Here is a 19,449-nt window from a genome sequence, read left to right on the forward strand (position 1 = left end):
ACCAGTTTGGCATCACACACCATCCAGGAACAGCAGGGGTGCATAGGGAATGCTGAAGGATTTGCACAATGGAACCCCAGCAACTCACCCTGGACCTGGCCCTGAGTGAGCCCCTCCTCTCCTGCTGCTCTCAGGCAATATGAAGATGTGTCTTTGGGGACAGGGATGACCAAACTGGTTTGCCCAGCCTTCCTAAGAATCCTGCACAGGGCTGTAATTACCCTCCCTGTAAAAAAGAGAGGAGCCTGGCATTGCAGGTATGGCCACAGCACCTGCAGGTGTCTGGCAGTGAATCACTGGGGGAGTGAGCAGAGCTGAGCGTGGCAGTCCTGGCCCTGTCAGGAAGGGGGAGGAACAGCAGTTCCTCCAGCCAAGAAACTGGATTTTTTTTGGTAACAGGGAGGATAAAGATAGGAGATAGGATCCAAAGATCCTATCCAAAGATAGGAGCTGATTCTTACTTGGTGGAATCACTGAGGCTGCACTCAGGAATTACTAGCAAAATTGGACAGAAGGTAAATATCCATACTAACCAGAAGTCAATTCTGGTGGCAACTTTGGAATCTTTGGCAGGAGAGTGTGTGCAGGGACGCAGATGGATGAAGGAGGTCTGTCTACTCAGCTCAAGGTTGAGGGCTAAGCCTGAGGAATCTGACCAAGGCCACTGAGATGAAGGAAAAATTGATTTGGAGGTTATAGTCAGCAAAAATCCTTTCCTGGGATCCTCTGGAGAGGGTTGGGGAAGTTGCTGCTGGTGGCTGGGATCCAGAGAGGCTGTAATGCAGCAGTCAGGCAGCAACTGCCACGAGCAGTAATAGGGACCAGAAGCCTCATGTCACACCTACAGCCATCTGCATCCCTGCCACAAGTTGCCTGTGTGAAGGATTTGCTCCCCAAACACTGCAGCCTTGGTCTCCAGACACTCTCCTTGGAAAGCAGGAACCAAATGCCCGCCTGCAGGAGTCCTTGTAGCTGAGTTGACAAAAGGCTGAGACCTTCCAGCAAATTCCCTGCATGGAGGTCATTAAATATGAGGGAGGGATGAGAGGCTTGAGGGGCTCTTGGCAACAGTGCTGATGGCCACCCCAGCCAAGCAGCAGGTCAGCTGCCAGCCTTCTTTGGGAACAGAAACAATGCCTTCAGCAGGAGCTTGGCACTTTGATGTCCCAGAGGTGCTGCAGTGTGTGGAAATGAGCTCTGCAGCTGAGCAGAACACATTACTCTGCTTTTCCTGGCAGAGGGATAGGTGAGAGCCCACCCTGCTCTGAGGCAAGTCAGACACAGGAAAGACCTGCAGGGCAGAGAGTATCAGCTGCAAACATCCTCTGAACACAGCTTGTTTCCCACCCCCTGCCTCCAACAGAGCTTAGCTTTTACCCTAAAGCTCCTCCTTTTCCCCCAACAGCCTACAAGCAGTGGGCTGATCTTGCTTAGGGATCCTCAGCTAACTTCACTGAGTTCTCTGAACTCCTTGTTTACCTTCAGGACGGATATCTGATCCCCTACCCTCTGTCTTAACATGCCTACACATCTGCCTTGAAGAGACTGTGCTTGTAGTGTTGCCACAGTGCAGGAAAAAATTGGTACTGAGTGTGGCCAAGGTTCAGGGAGAATTTGGACCTGGCATGGGGATGACAGACTCCAGGGCTGCTATCCCAGAGCAGCCTCTCTGGAGAAGAAGGACTGTCCCACTGGAGACACAGCAGGCCTGTGTCATGGCAGTGTGAAGAGAAGTGAATTAACTGACTGTAGCTATCCAAAAAGCTGGAAAGAGAATTTAAATTACCTGGTCCAACATCTGTGTCCTCCTATTCAGGGACACACATGGCATGATCTTTTAAATGGCCTGACAACCCAAATCTGATCGGAGCCGGTGTACAGAGCTGCTTTTGTAAAGGCCTATATATCTCATTTATATAAAGGGGATATTCCTCCCACTGCAGTGTTCTGCGCGTAGGATGCCACTGGCTCCTGCTGTCCTTCCCAGTCCCTGCGGAAGCTGGCCAGGAGGATGATGGCTCCCGGTGCCCGCTCCTCCAGGCCAGAAGGGTTTTCCTGGCTCCCGGCGCCCGCTCCGGCCGGCCAGGCCAGGCCGGCTCAGGCTCTCGGCAGGCCACATCCAGGATATCCACCCCGATAAAGCATCAGATACTACAACCGGGATCTGCGGCGCGCAGGCGGCCCCGCGCTCGCCCGCCTGAAGGCGAAAGTCCGTCACAGTGCCCTGAGAGCCGCAGTTTTGGGGTGAAAGGCGGCGATTTCGGCAAACCCGCGGCCCCCGGAGCCAGCCAGCGCCGCCGCCATCGCTGCGGAAGCAGCGCGGCGCTGCGGCCACGCCCCCAGCGGGCGGGCATCGGCGGCGGGGCCAATGGGAAGCCCCGCGCCGCCGTGCGCGGCCAATAGGAAGCGGCGCTCGGCGGCCGCGGGGCGCGCGGCGCCGCACGTGGTGACGGGGGTGCACGTGGGCGGCGGCCATGGCGGTGAGAGGCGGCGGGTCCGGGCCGGGGGATCGCGGGGCTGGGCTGGGCCGGGCCGGGCCGAGCCATGCTGTGCTGTGTTCTACCCGCAGGGCTCTCCGGAGGCGGCGGAGGAGGCGGAGCAGGGCCCGGAGCCCGCCGCCGGGGGCGCGGTGCGGCGGGGGAAGAGGGCTGCCCCGGCAGCCGCAGCCCCGCAGCCGGCCAAGCTGAGCCGCGCCGAGCTCTACAGGCCGCCGACCAGCGAGGAGCTGACCCAGCTGAAGGAGACGGAGGATCTGTTCCACTCCAGCCTGCTCCGCCTGCAGGTCAGCCGGGGGGGCCGCGCACTGCCCCGCGGGGGGAGCCCGGAGCCGGGGATGAGCTGGGGCTGTGTTAGGGGAAGATCAGCTGGCAGCTGGACCATAGAATCATAGAGCAGTTTGGGTTGAAAGGGCCTTTAAAGATCATCTAGTTTCAACCTCCCCAGGGTCACTTTCCACAAGACCACTGGGTTGCTCAAAGCCCCGTCCAACCTGGCCTTGAACACTTTGAGAAATGCAGCATCCACAGCTTGTCTGAACAACCTGTGCCAACACACAGGGATGAATTTCGTCCCAATTTTAAAATCTAAACCTACCCTCTTTGAGTTCAAAGCCATTGCCCCTTTTCCTATAGCTGTATGCTCTCATAAAAAGTCCCTCTCCAGCCTTCTTGTAGCCCTTTTAAGTGCTGTAAGGCCACAATAAGTTTCCTCAGAGACTTCTTTTCTCCAGGCTGAACAATCCCAATGCTTTCAGCCTTTCTTCATAGGAGAGCTGCTCCATCCCTCTGATCACCTTGGTGGCTCCTCTGTGCTGGCTCCAGCAGGTCCCTGTGGTTCCTGTGCTGGGAGCCCAGGGCTGGATGCAGGGCTCCAGGTGGGTCTCAGCAGAGCAGAGCAGAGGGGCAGAATCCCCTCCCTGCCCTGCTGCCCACGGGGCTCTGGGTGCAGCCCAGGACACGTTTGGCTCTCTGGGCTGGGAGTGCCATGGCTGGGCCATGTGCAGCCTCTCACCCACAGCACCCCCAAGCCCTTCTGGGCACGGCTGCTCATCCCCCAAGCTGGATTCAACATCTTGCACATGGTGTCTAGTTGGTTTTCATGGGCCCACTCCTTGAGCTTGCATGGGATGTATGGCATCCCATCCTTCAGGTGGTTCTAACATTGGTGATTTTTATGAGGAACATCTTTGATCTCCTAGCTACTTGCTGCTGTCAGTGGCAGGATCTCCAGGGCCTGGTTTGTGGTGGGAATCTGTGTGATTGTTTCCTGCAGCTGATTCTCGTTCATTCAAACTGCCTTCCTGAGAGCTGTGCTTGTGTGAATTACGTCAGAGTTTTTTTTGGTTAGGCTGGAGATGATTGCAGTCCAACACTCACAGAAAATGGCAGGAACCGATCAGGCAGGGTTTAAGGAGAGTTTATTGTGTCCTCCAACTCACCAGCTGTCCTCTGCAGCAGGCTTATGGTTGGTGCTGGAGGACAAGGTAAAAGCAGCATTTCCAGTGTTACAGATGCCTTTGATGGTCCCCTTTCCCCCTACAGATTGAGGAGCTTTTGAAGGAGGTGACATTGAAGGACAAAAAGAAGAAGAAGATCGATGCCTTCCTCCATGAAATTAACAGCCTGCTGAGCGCCATCCCAGAGACCCCAGAAACTGAAGTATGTTCCTGGGTTATGGGAGAGGTGGCAACACCCCTGTCCTGGATGGAGCAGAAGCAGGCTCTGCTGTTGCTCTGCAAGCACAGCTACTCATGGACTGTCTCCTTTAGGGGCTGAAAAAATAATAATTTGCTTTTTCTTCGAGGAAAAAGCAGGGACACTGTCTTTAGATTCTGTGCAGCTGTGTGGGGAGCGGGGTCTTGGTCCCTGCACGTGTGCTGCTGTTGGTGCTCAGAGTGCTTTGTGTGTCCTGTCTGTTCCCAGCTCACTGACCAGGCCTGGCTCTCCGAGGGTGTGAAGGTCCCGTTCCTGCAGGTGCCGTTCAGCGTCAAGGGAAGGTTCCGCTTCGTGCCCCCAGCCGAGCTGAAGGTGGTGGGCAGTTACCTGCTGGGCACCTGTGTCAGGCCAGAGATCAACGTGGACATTGCAGTGACCATGCCACGGGTGAGTCTGGCCGTGCCACCTCCTAAATGGCTTGGGCCCTGCCAGAGCCCTGTCCTCTCCTGTCCTCCATAACCCCTGCCCTGCCCCCTCCATTCCTCAGTGAGGTGGCAGCATCTGGATATGCAGGATGACTTCCACAAGGAGCTGGGGAGTGTGGGCTGGCCTCTTGCTCTATCAGAGCAGCTGTTTGATCATAGTTCCTCATGAGGATCTTCCTTCTCTCTGCCTGGATGGAACATTGCCAGGGAGATGCATGCTGTCTGTTTTTGTACCCAATTGCACTTCTACCACAGCTCCCAAGACTGTTAAAGGGAGGGAGATGTTTGGAGCCTGGTAACCTCCTCTTGCTGCCCAGACTTGATTGCAAGAAAAGCTTGAGACCAAGCACACCCTGTCTGGCTGCATGACTGCTCTTGTCTCCTGCAGTCCTGGAGCTCGGTGAGCCAGTATCAAGCTCCTGACCAGCTTGGAGCTCCTTGGGGCTGAGACAGGGCTGTCTGTGGGGCCAGGGGGAGCTGTGGGTGCAGGAGTGCCTTGGGCTGAACCGAACTTGGCAGGCAGGTGAGGTGACATTGTCCTGTCCCTCTTTTCCCAGGAAATCTTTCAGGACAAAGATAACCTGAATCAGCGCTACCACCGGAAGAGAGCCCTGTACCTGTCCTGCATTGCCCAGCATTTGTCCAAGGAGAAGCTCTTTGGCAGTGTGAAGTTTGCCTACATGAACAGCAACCATCTGAAGCCCATCTTGCTCCTGAGGCCTCAAGGTGGCACTTGAGCCTTGCTCTGGTGTGGGGTGTGACTGGGTACAGGTGTTGGGTGGAGGGTGCTGGTGGTGGTATGATACCATTTAATGCCCCTTTGGAGAGGGATAGGTCTTAGGGTGCCATCACAATTGGTGCTAAATTTTGGGTGCTTCTCAGCTGTTTTCTCTCTTCACACAGAGTCTAGTCCTCAGGGTCTCTCCCCTGTGCTTGGCTGGGCTCTCCAGCCTTGGCCTCACTGGCTGGCATATCCTGTGGGTACTTCAGGGGGTAAAAAAGTAAACCCTACAAAACATACCTGTATCTAGCACTTCCCTTCCTTCCTGCTCTCCCCAGCCCTGTTCCCCATTGTTCTCCTGCCTTCCCCAGGAACCTGTGTGCAGTTTGTCTCTTCCCTAATGAGATGACATGGGATGCATGGGCTGCTAAGTGCTGCTTGTTCCCACAGTCCTCAGGAGATAGTGGGTTGGGGTCTGGGACAGATGTGGCATGGCAAGGCCAGGGCAGGTGAGCCTGCCAGGCTGGGCAGTGGGGAGGAGATTGAGGCTGGGGCATGAGATGTGTGACCTCAAAGTCATCACTGGCTCTGGGTTGTGGTCACTCTCTGCTCTGACATGATTTCCACAGCTGTGGAACTTTGCTGGGAAGGAGGTTTTGCCTTTGCCCAGGCTGGGGATGCTCTTTGTTTTCCCAGTTTAATCTCTGACACTTCTTCCTCCTGTACCTCTCCCCTCGGGTGCTTACAGGCAAGGATGAGAAGGTTGTCACTGTCCGACTCCATGCTTGTCCCACCTCGGATCTCTTCAAACCCAGCCGCTTCTACCCTAGCAAGAACAACGTCCGGACCGCCTGGTTCATGGAGCAGAGCACCCCCAAAGAAGGTACAGCCTGGGGCTGGGGGAACATCAGGCTGTTTGTTTCAGGCAGAGGCTGCCCCCAGTGCCTGTGGGTGGGTTCACTGCAGCCCTTCAGGTTTTTGGTTGGTGTTTGGGTTCAGCATGCTGTCATCTCTCCACACAGGAACCACTGAGCCCCCGACCCCGCACTACAACAACTCCATCCTCTGTGACACAGTGATGCTCTCCCACCTGCATTTCTTGTCTAATGCAGCCACGGACTTCCCAGGCATGAAGGATGGCGTGGCCCTCCTCAAAGTTTGGCTGAACCAGCGGCAGCTCAGTAAGGTATGTTCTGTGCCAAGGTGGGCTCTGCTCACCTGGCTAACCTGCCTTTGACCTGCTCTCCTTCCTGTGGCACAAGGGTAGTGCTTTGGTCCTGGTGGGTGGGGTGGTGGCTTGTGGCTTTGCTTTGAGGTTTTCATGGGGGCTCCATCCTAATTTGTGTGCTGCCATGGGGATGTGGTACCTCTGTTTTCACAGGGCTTGGGGTGCTTCAGTGGCTTCTTGGTCTCCATGCTTGTTGCCTACCTGCTGATGAAGCGCAAGATTGTGAAAATGATGAGTGGTTACCAGGTTTTGAGAAGCACTCTGCAATTCCTGGGTGAGTTTGCAGGGGCCCCTCTGGACCAGGAAAGGTTGCTGTCTCTGCACATAGTGGGGGAAGAGGCAGAGAGGCCACTGTGGCTTTTCTTTTGTGCTGAGCCCCTGCAGGTGGGATGGACAGGAGGAGATGAGTCAACAGAGCAGGGCTGGATGGTGCAGCTTGCAGTGGGTAATTCTCATCATAGGGTGGAGGCCAGCATTGTATTGTAGCTCTATTGATGTTTTTAGACTTTGGTGGTATTGGCATGTAACCATGCCATTGTCACCAGGGGGAGAGGTGTGGATGCTGGTGTGACTTGTTCCTTCCTGTCTGTCCACAGCTACCACTGACCTGAGTGTGACAGGGATCAGTCTAGCCAAGGATGCTGATCCCTCCCTGGTAAGCAGCCCTCTGAGGGGTCTTGTGCCTGAGTCTGTCTGCATTGCCACTGCTCCTGGGGGTAGGATGTGCCTGTTGCAGGGACGGCAGATGGCAACAGTTTTGGGGTACGCTGTAGCACTAAGGACTGTGTTTGCTTTTCCAGCCTGTCCTGGATGATTTCCACCAAGCATTTGAAGTGGTCTTTGTGGATCCCTCTGGATTGGTCAATCTCTGTGCTGATATGACTGCCAGCAAATACCACCAGGTACTAAGCAGGTTGTGGTGGCTTCTTAAGGTGCTGTCTGAGGAGTGAGCTCACACAGAGGATGGTTAGGTATCTTTGAGGAGGATCTAGGACCAAGGGACAGCATTCATTGTGGTTTCCTAAGCTTTTAACATCTCCAATTTTGAAGCTTGGAAGTGAATTTGGAGACTTAAATGTAGTACTGCCTTGCCAGTCTTGCTCGAGTGGTGTGGGAAAGTTGTTTCCCTCTTTGTGTGCACCTTTGGGTGAAGCCAAGCAGCTCTTTAGCAGATGTAGCTGTTCTGTAGGAGAGAAAAAAAATGGATCACCTTAATTCAGGGATATCAAGAAGGGACAGACTGGCCAGCAGTGAGAGCAGTTTGTTACTTGGCTTCATGCTAAGGACAGAGACTGGGATCAGGGTGTGCTGCTGACCATGGAACTGGGCTGGCCCTCGTTGATGGGGGAGCACAAGTGCCCGCTGCTGGAGGGATTTGCTTTCCTTCTCCCTTTGCATTCATGCTCCTGCACTGCCTTCCCTCCTTGCTCAGGTCCAGTTGGAGGCCAAGCGCTCCATGGAGATTCTGGATGACCGGATGGTGGATGGCTTTCAGGTGCTGCTCATGACCCCAAAGCCCATGCTCAGGACCTTTGACCACATCTTCCAGTGAGTCTCACTGTGCTGGTGGGGTGGTGCTGAGGCAGCCTGCTCAAAGACAAGTGAGCTGCTGCTGGCTTTGGTCCAGGTTAGATTTGAACTTACCTGGTGGGAAGTGGCTCTGCTAAGCTCTGAGATAGACGCTGGTGCCTCCTTGTACTGGGCTGTTCCACTTTTACTGTCTAGATAGCTTCCCAGAGGAGGGGAGCAATGTTTAAGCCTTGGAAACAATGACCAGCATCTCCTGAGATGCCAGAGGGCATTCTTGCAGCACCCATCGTGGGCTAGGACCCTCAGTTCCCCATTTCATCCATCCTCTAACATAGCCCTCTCTCAGAATGGATTTGGTGGCAGAGGTAGGTGACCAGCTTCTCTTCTTCTCTCTAGCCTGAAGCATGTCTCCAAGCTGCAGGGTACCTGCAAGAAGATGGAGCTGCTGAATGAGCTGATGGATCGGGGTGGGAACTATGTGGCTGCAGCCCTGCCCTTCGTTGTCTCGCTGCTGGCACGGGGTCTGTCCCAGAGAGCACAGCTTGTGGCTCACTCCCTGCCCCAGATCCCCGAGGTAAGGCAGCTTGGCAATGACACTGCACCCTTTGCAGCTTGTAGGGTTTCACATGTCTCTGATGGCACTACAGAGCATAGGGAGGGCATCTGTGCTCACTGGGGAAGGAGATAGGCTTGTCTCCCTTGGTGGGAATATGGAACCTGAGGCCCTGCACTGGGCTGTGGGATGCAGCTGTGTTGCTTGGTCTGGGCACAAGCTCTGGTCCAGTAATGAGGAAGGATGAAGACAGCTTTTCTTGTAATTGGGGAGACCTATTAGATGAGACTTACCCTGTCTGTGCTTGTCTGGGCCCCTGGGAGGACATAGCAGGAAGTTCATCTAGCACCCCAATATCCCAGCAGCTGCTGCTCCAGAAACCTCATCTCTCCTTGTGCCTCATGTTCCTCATTTTCCCACAGTGGCCAATTGATGCTGACCCCCCAAAACACAAGGATATGGGACCCCTGACGTTTGGCCTCCTCTTTGTCCCAGAGTTTGCTGCCAGCACGCTGGAGAAGGGCCCTCAGGCTGATCACCCTGAGGTGAGGGGAGCCCTGCTTGTGCTGAGTAAGAGCAAAGCTGGTGCTGTACTGTGGTTGAAGACAGCTGGGAGGCTGGCTGGTAATCTTGGGAAGGTTTTGTCTGGCCTGGAAATGACCCGTGTCCCTGTGCTGGCTTGGTCAATGTTCCCCCACAGGCCTTGGAGTTCCGGACATTCTGGGGAGAGAAGTCAGAGCTGCGTCGGTTCCAGGATGGCAGCATCTGTGAGGCTGTGGTGTGGGAGGCCAGCACTGCCTGCCAGAAGCGCCTCATTCCTGAGCAGATCATCAGGCACCTGCTGAAGCTGTAAGTTGCACTGAGCAGCAGCTGTGGGTCGCTCCATGTGTCACTCCTGCCATGTGTCCTGTCCCTGGTGACCCATTGTCAGCTTCATGCTTTCTGGGGTGTTGTGGGTTGTTTCAGATTTTTGAGATCATTTGAGATCATTTTAGTTATCCTAATGTTGTGAGCTGCTTCCCAAAAGTGGGTGGGAAGGGCAGGCACCTGGTGCTGTAGCCTCTGCTGGATGTAGTGCAAAGGGCAAGGAGGCAGCATGGTCCTGCCCTTACCTTGTGGATGGGATACTGGGATACTCCTCAGAGCTGGAAGAGAAGCTGTCTGGACCTTGCAGGACATTTTTGTGAAATCCTCTGAGACCTAGTAGTGGTTCACAAGATTGTGTCTTCTCTATGGCATTGGAATGCCTCTGCAGCAGTTTATACAGCAGTTTATCTGCCAAAAGTGAGGGCCTCTTGCACAGAAAGGAGGGTTTGCCTGTGCCTCTTTGTCCTGGCTTGAGGATGGGTCTTGTGAGCAAAGGCTGCACATTGGTGCCTTTGGCTTTGCATCCTGTGAAGTTGCACAAGTGCTGGTCACTTTGGGTCGATTACTTGGGCAGGGAGGAATGCACAGAGATTTGTCTTTTCACCAGGATCTTCCTTAGAGGGGGATTGCTCATCCTTGGGCTGACCCATGCAGTGTCAATAGGATCAATAGGCTGGCATGTCGTAGCTGTGATGCTCTGTTGTCTTCTCCTACATAGCCATGCAGATATTCCTGAGTCCTCCATCTGCTACACAGGAGCCCTGCTGGAATCTGTGATCAAGACTGGGAAAGAGGTATGATTGCTTCCCCGTGGGGCTGGGGCTCTCTCCAGGAAATGCAGTGAGGGAAGGGCTGTAGGGAGGTCATTTGAGTGGCTCTGAAGCACCTGGGTGCTTCCCAAGAGAATGAAGTAGGGGTAAGGATCTGCCAAGTCTTTCATGGTAGCCAGTGCAAAACTGCTGACTCCTCTTGCTTTAGCATCCCCCAGACCTCATTTTCCCCCTGCAAGCACCCTACTGTCCTATTCTCACTGCTGTTGTCCCTCTGTCCACATGCCTGAGCACATATTACTGTCCCACAGTGCTTGTCTGGCTGCATCCTTTAGGACATGGGCCAGGCAGTTCTGTGGTGCCATCCCTTAGGTCCAGCTGGCAAACCCAGGGAAAGGATCTTTCCTGGCATATTGCAAAGGGCTAGATTGTGCTCCATTTGAATGTGCAGCCAAAACAAAAAAAACTGCACTTTCAGACAGAAAAGATGCATCTCAGAGGCTGGGAAATGTCCCTCCTTACAACTTCTGCTTTTCAGCTTGTGAAATTAAAGTCTGGAGATGAGCCATGAGCACTTTGGCACACTTTGTTGGTCTTTTTGTACTGATGCCTTAGGATTTTAGTATTAATATTTTTCATATATTTGTAATGCTGCACTTCTTTAGTGTATAACTCTAAACCCCATATAGAGTGTTAGCTACTGTCTTCACATTTTAGTAGACAAAACAATTCCTCTCTAGGCCTGGGAATCAAGGATACCTTACTATCTCAGGCCCTGAGAAATGTAAACAAAAGGGAGCAAACTTGGAGTAAATGTCTTCATTACCTGAAGCTGTAATTGGAAGATTAACCCCTAATGTGCAAATGAACCAAACTTAAGAAAGTATGAAAATCCATACTATTTTTGGGTGTAGCCCCTGAGGGGGGCTTTGTCTGCCTGAAAATGTGCCTGAAGGCCCTTTTTATTCCCTTGATTTTGTCTGGCTCTGCTTTTAGGTAGTCCCAAAAAGACATCAGTACAACCAGCTCTTTACCTGGTTGTTGGATGGAGGAAGAAATTGTTTCCTTTCCACTTTTTCAGAAGTGGTGCACATTTGGTGGAAAGGATCTCCTGTGCCAGAACCGATTGCGGTCTGGGCAGAGCTGGGTGTCAGATTTGGGATGAGATGCTGGTTTGCACAGCTGTTGTGTGGTGAGGCAGGAGGGTCTGTGTGCTGTGTCCCTTCAGACTGATCTGGGGTTAGCAGGGCTGATACACCCCAGTCTAATAGGGGATGCATTTTCCTGGAGCCTGAGTGGTGCTTAGGGGTTCCACTGTTGCCAGTCCTTGAGGAACAAAGGAGAAAGTTGCTGTTGAGTGGGTGGTGGGTGCAGGGGTACCTGCTCCTCCAGCTGTTTGTGTGCAGGCAGCTTGGGGAGCCAGCAGTGTGAGGATGTGCAGGATGAAGGCAGAGGAAGGGTGCAGCCAGAATCAAGATGGGGTTGGTGGTTCGTGGCACACCCACAGAGGGTGCTGCTGCTCTGCCAGAGAACCCAGGTTGGAAAACTCCAGGCAGGTTGGCTCCTTGTGTGACTCAGCTGCCTCTGAGCTGGGTGGTTTGGTGTCACCAATGTGACAGATCAGGCTGCTCTGCTGTTACTTGGAGAGGTGGAAGCAGTAAGGGCAGCACCAGTTGTCCTTCTGGTGCTTCTCTGCTACCCTCCACAGGGTTCCTGTGATGCCCGAATGTTTTCTGTCTTTGCTTTTGCCATTTGCCAGCGCTCTGCCTTGGCTAAGGATGTAGTCAGTGGAATTTTCTATTAACTGCTGCCTCTGTTGGAGTCATGGTAACTGCTGGGGAGACAGCAGCACTGCTCTCACCTTGCCAATGTATGATCCCTTTATTCCCAGATCATTCTTGGCTTCTCCTTTGCTATAGTGACTGCTGGCAGTACAGCTCTTGGTACTGCCTTAGTGTCTTGCAAAAGAAATTTTATTTGCCTCTGGGGCTGCTGGAGAGTTGCAGACAGCCTTGCCCTTGTCTTTGCTCTCTTTCTTACCTCCCCATTTTGCTGAGCACTCTTGCCAGAAGCTGCTCCCTGGGGTGGCAGTGCTGGAACTTGGTTGGCAGCCCATGAGGGAGGCGAGGTGAGTGCAGGAGCAGGAGAGGTGCTTGGAGAGGCTCCCTGTGTGTCCGCAGGCAGGGGGAACGGGTGAGGAGGCCATGGTGAGCGTTGTCTGCTCCTACGATGACCTGAGCCGCAAGCTGTGGAACCTGAAGGAGCTGCCACTGACGGTGACGGCGGTGCAGGGTGTGCATCCAGCCCTCCGCTACACAGACGTGAGTGTCCTGGGCCAGGGCCACAGCTGGGGGGCTGCAGGGAGCTGGGGTGAGGCAGGACCAGGAGAATGAGCCACTCTCTGCTTTTGTGGCTCCTGAGAGCCCTTAGGCAATATGGTGCCTCTTCTTTGCTGTTCCATCCTTTGGGCTGGCTGTGCACAAGCTGACCAAACCCTCTGTACTGGAGGGCTTTGCTGGTGTGGGAGGTTTGGGTGAGGGGATACACATAGCCAAGAGGTTTCTGCTCCCTGTTCTCAGTTGCTGGGTGGCTGTTCTCTTTCAGGTCTTTCCTCCCATTCCTATGAAGCCAATTTATTCCTTCCATAAGAGAAGCAAGCACTTTCTGCTTCCTTTGGAGGAGAAGCCCTGCCCAGCCTACATAACACCTTTGAAGGGTAAGTGGGGTGACATGTGAGTGGGAGATGATCTGTTGGAGGGAAGTGGAGGCAAGCATCAATCCTGGCTCTGTTATTGCTGTGTTGGTGTGCTACAGGCAGGAGCAGAACCCTGTCTCCTCCTGCCCTTATGCTGTCACCTGTAGTTCCAGACACCCCTATCCAGCATCTTGTTTCTGGGTGGGATTCCCTGACCTCCTGCTCTCCCTTTGCCCCCAGTCATCTGCCACATGGAAGGCAGTGGCCAGTGGCCACAGGACAAAGGAGCCATCAAGCGCATCAAGGCCGCTTTCCACCTCCAGCTGGCTGAGCTCCTCCGGCAGCAGCACCAGCTGGTGTGCACACCTGCAGTCACCCACACTGATGTGTACAAGGTAGGGGGGTCCCCAGAACCTTCCCCAGGCCTGATCTTACTCAGATGGGGGGCTGTGGCAGTGATCCCACTGGACAAAAACAATATTTGGATGGTAGGCCTAGGAAGGAGTGTGATGAGACTGCATTGATGTCAGGATGCTGCTGTTGTATCCCTGAGGAGCAACATAACACACATCATGCTGCTTACATCACCACCCAGCCTGACTTTGCCTTGTGTCCCATCTCAGGATGGCTACGTGTTCCGTCTCCAAGTAGCCTACCACCGGGAGCCCCTGATCCTGAAGGAAGTGGTCACTCCAGAAGGAATGCTGAAGTACCAGGACACAGAGGAATCTCGGCAGCTGGAGCTGGAAACGTTGCATCTGCCCTATCTAACCAGCTCACTGCATGGGTAAGTGAGGCAGAAAGTGCCTGAGAGGTCAGAATGTGGGACATGGCTGGAAACCAGCATGGAGGTGCTCTTGGATCCTGGAGGGTAGAGGAGCTTGGATCCCTCCTGGGTAGAGGAGCTTGCTTTGGGAAGTGGCCCTTCACCTGGCCTTGTGAGAGGCTCTTTGGAAGGATTAAGGGAGGGGTGTGGGTGTGAGTGGCACCACTTCTCACGCTGTAGTCACTGGTGTGAGGAGACAAATGCAGCATGTTTAGAGGGGAGCATGAGACAGCATTTTCCCTTCTTCCCCCAACATCTCAGCATCTGCTGAAAGTCTCTGTGCTTGTGATGCTGTGTAAGTGTTCCTTGCAGATTTTTGCCCCTTTCTTCTTTCTCACCAAATGCCAGTGTGGGTCCTGGGGTGTGTGGGCTGAGCAGTGGCATGTGTCCCTCCTCACAGGCTCCAGCAGCAGCACCCTGTGTTTGGCAGCACTTCCCGGCTGGCCAAGCGCTGGATCAGCGCCCAGCTCCTGAGCGACAGCATCTCTGAGGAGTGTGTGGACCTGCTTGTGGCATTTCTCTTCCTCCACCCAGCCCCCTTCACACCACCCAGGTGAGGATGAGGAGCTGGCCCCATGGGGATTTAGTGCCTTTCATTACATGCCATGGAGGAAGGGTGGGATGCTGCTCAGGTGGGAAGTGTTGGGAGGGTTCACAGCAGGGAGCATGAGGCCCCTGTGCTGCCACAATACTGTCCCAAGTCCTGTTGGGAATTTTCAGAGGAGATGGAGATGCTTAGCACTGAGAGCTGTGGCTTTCCCCATGCTGTGCACTGCAGAGAAAAGGGGAGAGCAGGTAAGGCTGGGAGTGAGTGTCCTTGTGGCCTCTAGGTGCTGGTGGCGCAACTGCAGGGTGTCTTGTGCCTTCTGGAGGGCTGGTGAGGCCCCTAGTTCTGGGGGTGGTGGCCAGGAGAAGCAGGGTGAGAGCTCTGTTTGTGGCTACCAGCATGCTGGGGCTCCTGGGCTCCCTAGGAAGGATGTCAGGGTGGTGATGGCAGCTCCAGCCTCCCTCCTGGCGAAGGCTTCCAAGGGAAGAATGAGGAGTTGGGCCCTGAAATCTGAATGGAGCAGTGTGTTGGTAAATGCTGGCTGCTGGCAGACAGATGTTATGGGGCCCAGAGGAAGTGAAATGAAGTTAAAGGAAATGTTTTTCTTCTGTATGGAGTCAAAAGGTTACTCTGCCCTGTACTTGGGGTGCAGTTTCCTTTCCCAAAGTAGCAGGAACAGCAGTCTGATGCCTAGAATGCTTTCCTGTCTCCTAAAATAACAGAATTCCCATCTTCCCAGCTATCTGGCTTTGTGCATGTGTCATGTTACAGGGGAAGAGGCTCTCTGGGAACTTGGCTGGTGTTCAGGCCTGCACCAGAGATGGGAGCAGCCCTCTTTCCACCTCCTCCTTGTTCCAGACCCAGGAGTCTGGGTGGGAAGAGCATCAGAAGAGTGGGCAGCTGGGAGGGGATTGGGGGGACACTGTGATTCACGTTTTGCTGGTTTCTTTTTCCTGAGGAATGAGGGAAAAGGGTGAAAAGACTTTGCCTGGAGATTTGGAGAAGGGGAAGTGTCTCAAATTTGTTCTGAACTTCCCTTTCCCATCACAGATACCCCTTGTTGGGCTGCATGTGGGTTGGGCCTTCACTAAGTCACCCCAAGTGCAGTCCTTCTTGCTGCCAGGGAAGCAAATGCTGATGTTGAGCTGTTTTGTCCTGCCTGCAGCTCTCCACAGGTGGGGTTCCTGCGCTTCCTCAACTTGCTGGCAACCTTTGACTGGAAAAACAACCCTTTGATAGTCAACCTGAACACTGGCCTCACAGGTGAGCAGGCAGTGGGTAGGAGAGCTGCACCATGAGATTCTTGGGCCCTCCTTGGTCAGTGCCTGGCTCCACATCTCTTGGATACATCACAGCTTGCACTATCAAAAGGAGGCTTTCCACTCCCTTGCTCCTGCCCTGTTATGTTTCACTTGCCTGCAGGATGGGTTTGGTTGTGCCATGTGTGGTTTCCTTTTCTTCCCTGCATGCCTCTAAAGAGATGGGTCTCAATGATGATGCTCTGCTGCTTCTGGTCTTCTTGTTGAAATCTGTGACAAGCGTGGGTGGTGTTGGATGTGGAGTTGTCTTTGAAGCAGTCTGTTCCTGCCCTCTAGTGTTTTGTCTGTTGATTGTTTTTTGGGTACAGGCTGGAGCCTCAGGAGACCATGGGATTGTATTTGCTCTGCAAAGTCATGGGATGGGGGAGATAGTTACCCCCAGCTTTAAAGCTGATTTATAAAAAAAAATAAAGGTGTCTGTGAGAGAATGGGTTTTGAAAACTAATATTTTCCAAAGTGCCCTCCAACTTATTTTAATGAACTAAGGAGCTTTTCCCCACTTGAGGGGAAATAAAAGACAAAAGGTAGAACACTCTTTGGATAACACAAACTGTCACTAGCTTATAATGTGAATTTCCAGCTTGTGTCAGTCTCAGTACCTACCCTGCCTGAGCTCACCTAAGTGGGTTCAGAGCAAAGGTCCATCTGATGGGAGAGAGGCACAAGTCCGAGGTGAAGGAGCTCTGGTTTCAAATGGAATATAGGATCAGAGGATGGGAGAGGATAAATCCTGTTGGGCTGCCTTTTCCTGGCTATGATGTGGGTGAGGAGATCAGAGGGCTGTGGATGGAGCAGAGCAAGCAGAGCATCTCACCTGTCTGCCTGCCCTCTCCAGATTCTGACTGCACGGAGATCAAGAACAAGTTTGTAGCATCACGCTCTCGCCTCCCTGTCATGTTCCTGGCCACCCCCAAGGACCAGTGGAGCTCCATGTGGACCCGGGAGCGCCCCTCGGCACAGGTGACCTGGGCCCTTTGTCCCCTTGCTTCCCTCTGGTGCTGCTGGCTTGGGGCACTTCTCTGCTCCTAGTGCTGGAGCCAGCTCTAGAGCCCCGTGAGGGAGGGATGTCTCTGTTACATGCAAGACTGCCAAGTTTTACCCTCTGACTTCCCTCCCTGCCCAGATCCTGCAGCGCCTTGTCCTGCTCGCCTCGGAGTCTCTCCGTGCCCTGGAGGAGCAGCTCATGGACCCACTCAGTGACCAGGATGTGAAGGTGACCCCTGGGGACAAGGGTTTTCAGGCTCTGGCCGAGCGGACTGGGCTTTGGTGGTGGTTGCTGGGATGTGTTAGGAGGTTTCAGGCTGTGGCCATGGGGTTGCCCTGGGATGTAAAGCTGCAGGGATGGGAGGAGGGAGGCTGGTGTCCCTCTGTGCCCCCCTGCTTCTGGGGGACCCAGCTCTGCACTGCAGCTCAGGGTGACTGTATTCTCTAGTTTTCTTGGGACATGAGCAAACCCACAATATTCCTGTGCCAAACCAGTTGTGTGTCCATGACATGATCCAATGGTTCCTCTGGGAGACTGTTCTGGAATAGTTGTGGAAATCTGGCTTGTGTGCTCAACTCTAACCAAGCTTGGGGTGTTGGAGGTTTTGGCAGGACAGGCACTTTAGGAGGATGTTATTTTGGTTTGAATGGAGGAGTAAAGCCCCTATGGAGTTTAACCCTCTTCAGTTTCTCAGCGATTTCATTCTTTAAGTAAACTAAAATATCCATTAATGCAATGGACTTTAGAGATGTATATTTATTTGCCCTTTGAAGGGAGATACATGTGTTTTGAAGGGTAGTTTGTTGATGTATGAGGTAGTGAACCAGGAGATTGAATCTCAAAAGACTAAAGAAGCCAAGCAGTGGTTAGATGTGACAGATTCACATTAGGGACAGAAAACCTCAAATGAAAACCGAAACCAGAAACAGCACATACAGTGGGATTTTTTTTTTCTGCTTAAGCAATATGAAAAGGACTTACTGATACTGCTTTCTGTTCTGCTTTATTTTGCACTGGAAGTGTTATGAGGTGAGGATGTACTTGAGGCAGCAGCAGTGTGTGTTACAGGGCTGTGAAGGAATGAGGCATGGCCAGTGTGTTGCAGTCACAGTGCTGGCCCTAGACTGAAATTCAAGAGGCACATTGTGAGCTGAGGGTGATTAGCTTCTAAAACAAACTGTCACCTGGCCAGAGCAGCCTCCCAACACCTTGACTCAGCCTCCTTGGGACTCCTCCTTCCTCCCTTCCATTGCAGTGGGAATGTTTCTCGTTGCCATGGAATTATGCCAGTGTCCTCCCTATGGGAGCCTATGATGTTCCTTAGGGATAAACATGTTTCGAGAGCAGAGCTTGGGGAAGGGACGAGGGAAAAGCCTTTCCAGTTTACTTTAAGAGTTGGCTCCTCTGCAGTTGCCTCCTGTATCTAAGAGAGTGCTGCAAGCTGGTTTTTTTGCCTTTGCATGTGGGTCCCATGGGGACATGCCTGCTGTCATGAAGATGCACACATGGGTTAGCTCCCAGGGCACACACAGGAAGCCATGGACTTGATCTCTGGGTGGGACAGGAGGTCTGTGTGGAGCAGAGCTGGGACTGACTCAGCGCTGGTCACTGATGTTCTTCATGTGTGTTCTCCCTGGCCTGGCTGTAAACCAGTTCCAGGCAGTGGGTTTTCTTCCAGTGCCAAGATGAGCAGTGTCCCACGCCTCTGTTCATGTCTCTGCATCATTTGTTCCATCTGAAAATATACATGTAGTTTTAAGTTTTTTCCATTTTAATACAGCTGTATCCAATAGCCTTTCCAAATATTTATGTGTCTGGGATTGCTCCCGTCCATTAATGGGGTTTTGCTCTCACCCTCTGTTTGATGGAAGATGCTGTTGCCCTCTGGGACAAGTCCTGGTGGACAGATGGCACCAGCCCATTATTAAACAGCTCCTTTGTCCCCTGTGTCTTGTTCAGCTCCTGTTGGCTTCTTGATTCCCCTCTTCATCCTGAGGCTGTGCCATGTGCAGTGCAGTTATCTATCTCAGCTCACCTCTTTGTCCCTCTCTCTGTTGCCCACCCCACTGACATTTACTCAGGTAGGCTTCCTGGGGTCTGTGGCAAACTTGTAGCATGAATCTCACAAAAGATTTGTCTTTGGTTTACTGCTTCCTAAGAAGAAGGAGACAAAATGCAAACAAGGACTTGGGAAACCTCTCTTACCCCTCCTGCCTGCTTGTGTCCTGTATTGACTAGCACTGTTTGTTTCTCCCTGCAGATGGTCTTCCGCCCTCCTTTGGACTTCTATGATGTCCTGATCCACCTGAATCCCAGCCAGATTCCCCGGCTCCTGGAGGGCGTGGACCGGCCGGTGAAATCGGTTTCCCGTGGCGTGGTGAAGAACAGCTCTGCCATGAACATCCTCTTTCCTGTGGTGGATTATGACCCTGTGCAGTTGTACCTCCAGGAGCTGAGGGTAAGCACGGCCTGTTGGAGAGGCAGATGGGGCGCCCAAGGGGGAGCTCCCCTCTGGCCTTTGGATTGCTGATGGTGCAGGACATGGCTGGTGACATCTTTAGGTATTTACATGGGATGGGCATTGCTTCTCCAGCAGAAGTCCTGGTGAATACACCACCTCCTGCATGGAAATGGGAGTGCTGCTGTGATGTGAGGGTGAGCTCAGATAGAAACCACCAGGAGCTTTTGCTGAAGAAGATAGTAGTCAGCACAAAAGTGTCTTTAAACCATTTGTCTTCAGTTAGTTAACTCACTTTTCATGACTTCTTC

At 53.2% G+C, this 19,449-nt stretch overlaps 1 protein-coding gene across 1 annotated transcript in view; it reads left to right on the plus strand.

Moving 5' to 3' along the window:
- The window catches only part of NOL6 (nucleolar protein 6), a 38,593-nt gene that overhangs the window by 9,712 nt on the left and 9,432 nt on the right, over nt 1–19,449 (plus strand). Inside the window, exons 2-25 of the mRNA XM_058044580.1 lie at nt 2,252–2,494; nt 2,570–2,782; nt 4,041–4,157; nt 4,422–4,601; nt 5,197–5,365; nt 6,109–6,243; nt 6,383–6,546; nt 6,742–6,862; nt 7,185–7,243; nt 7,389–7,490; nt 8,021–8,136; nt 8,515–8,692; nt 9,094–9,216; nt 9,372–9,520; nt 10,257–10,332; nt 12,489–12,629; nt 12,913–13,024; nt 13,244–13,398; nt 13,627–13,790; nt 14,230–14,382; nt 15,542–15,639; nt 16,531–16,655; nt 16,819–16,908; nt 18,941–19,138. Coding sequence (XP_057900563.1) covers nt 2,252–2,494; nt 2,570–2,782; nt 4,041–4,157; nt 4,422–4,601; nt 5,197–5,365; nt 6,109–6,243; nt 6,383–6,546; nt 6,742–6,862; nt 7,185–7,243; nt 7,389–7,490; nt 8,021–8,136; nt 8,515–8,692; nt 9,094–9,216; nt 9,372–9,520; nt 10,257–10,332; nt 12,489–12,629; nt 12,913–13,024; nt 13,244–13,398; nt 13,627–13,790; nt 14,230–14,382; nt 15,542–15,639; nt 16,531–16,655; nt 16,819–16,908; nt 18,941–19,138 — 3,381 coding nt within the window. The remainder of the gene's footprint in view (nt 1–2,251; nt 2,495–2,569; nt 2,783–4,040; nt 4,158–4,421; nt 4,602–5,196; nt 5,366–6,108; nt 6,244–6,382; nt 6,547–6,741; nt 6,863–7,184; nt 7,244–7,388; nt 7,491–8,020; nt 8,137–8,514; nt 8,693–9,093; nt 9,217–9,371; nt 9,521–10,256; nt 10,333–12,488; nt 12,630–12,912; nt 13,025–13,243; nt 13,399–13,626; nt 13,791–14,229; nt 14,383–15,541; nt 15,640–16,530; nt 16,656–16,818; nt 16,909–18,940; nt 19,139–19,449) is intronic.

Source organism: Melospiza georgiana, chromosome Z (genome assembly GCF_028018845.1).
Source record: "Melospiza georgiana isolate bMelGeo1 chromosome Z, bMelGeo1.pri, whole genome shotgun sequence".
NCBI classification, from domain to species: domain Eukaryota; kingdom Metazoa; phylum Chordata; class Aves; order Passeriformes; family Passerellidae; genus Melospiza; species Melospiza georgiana.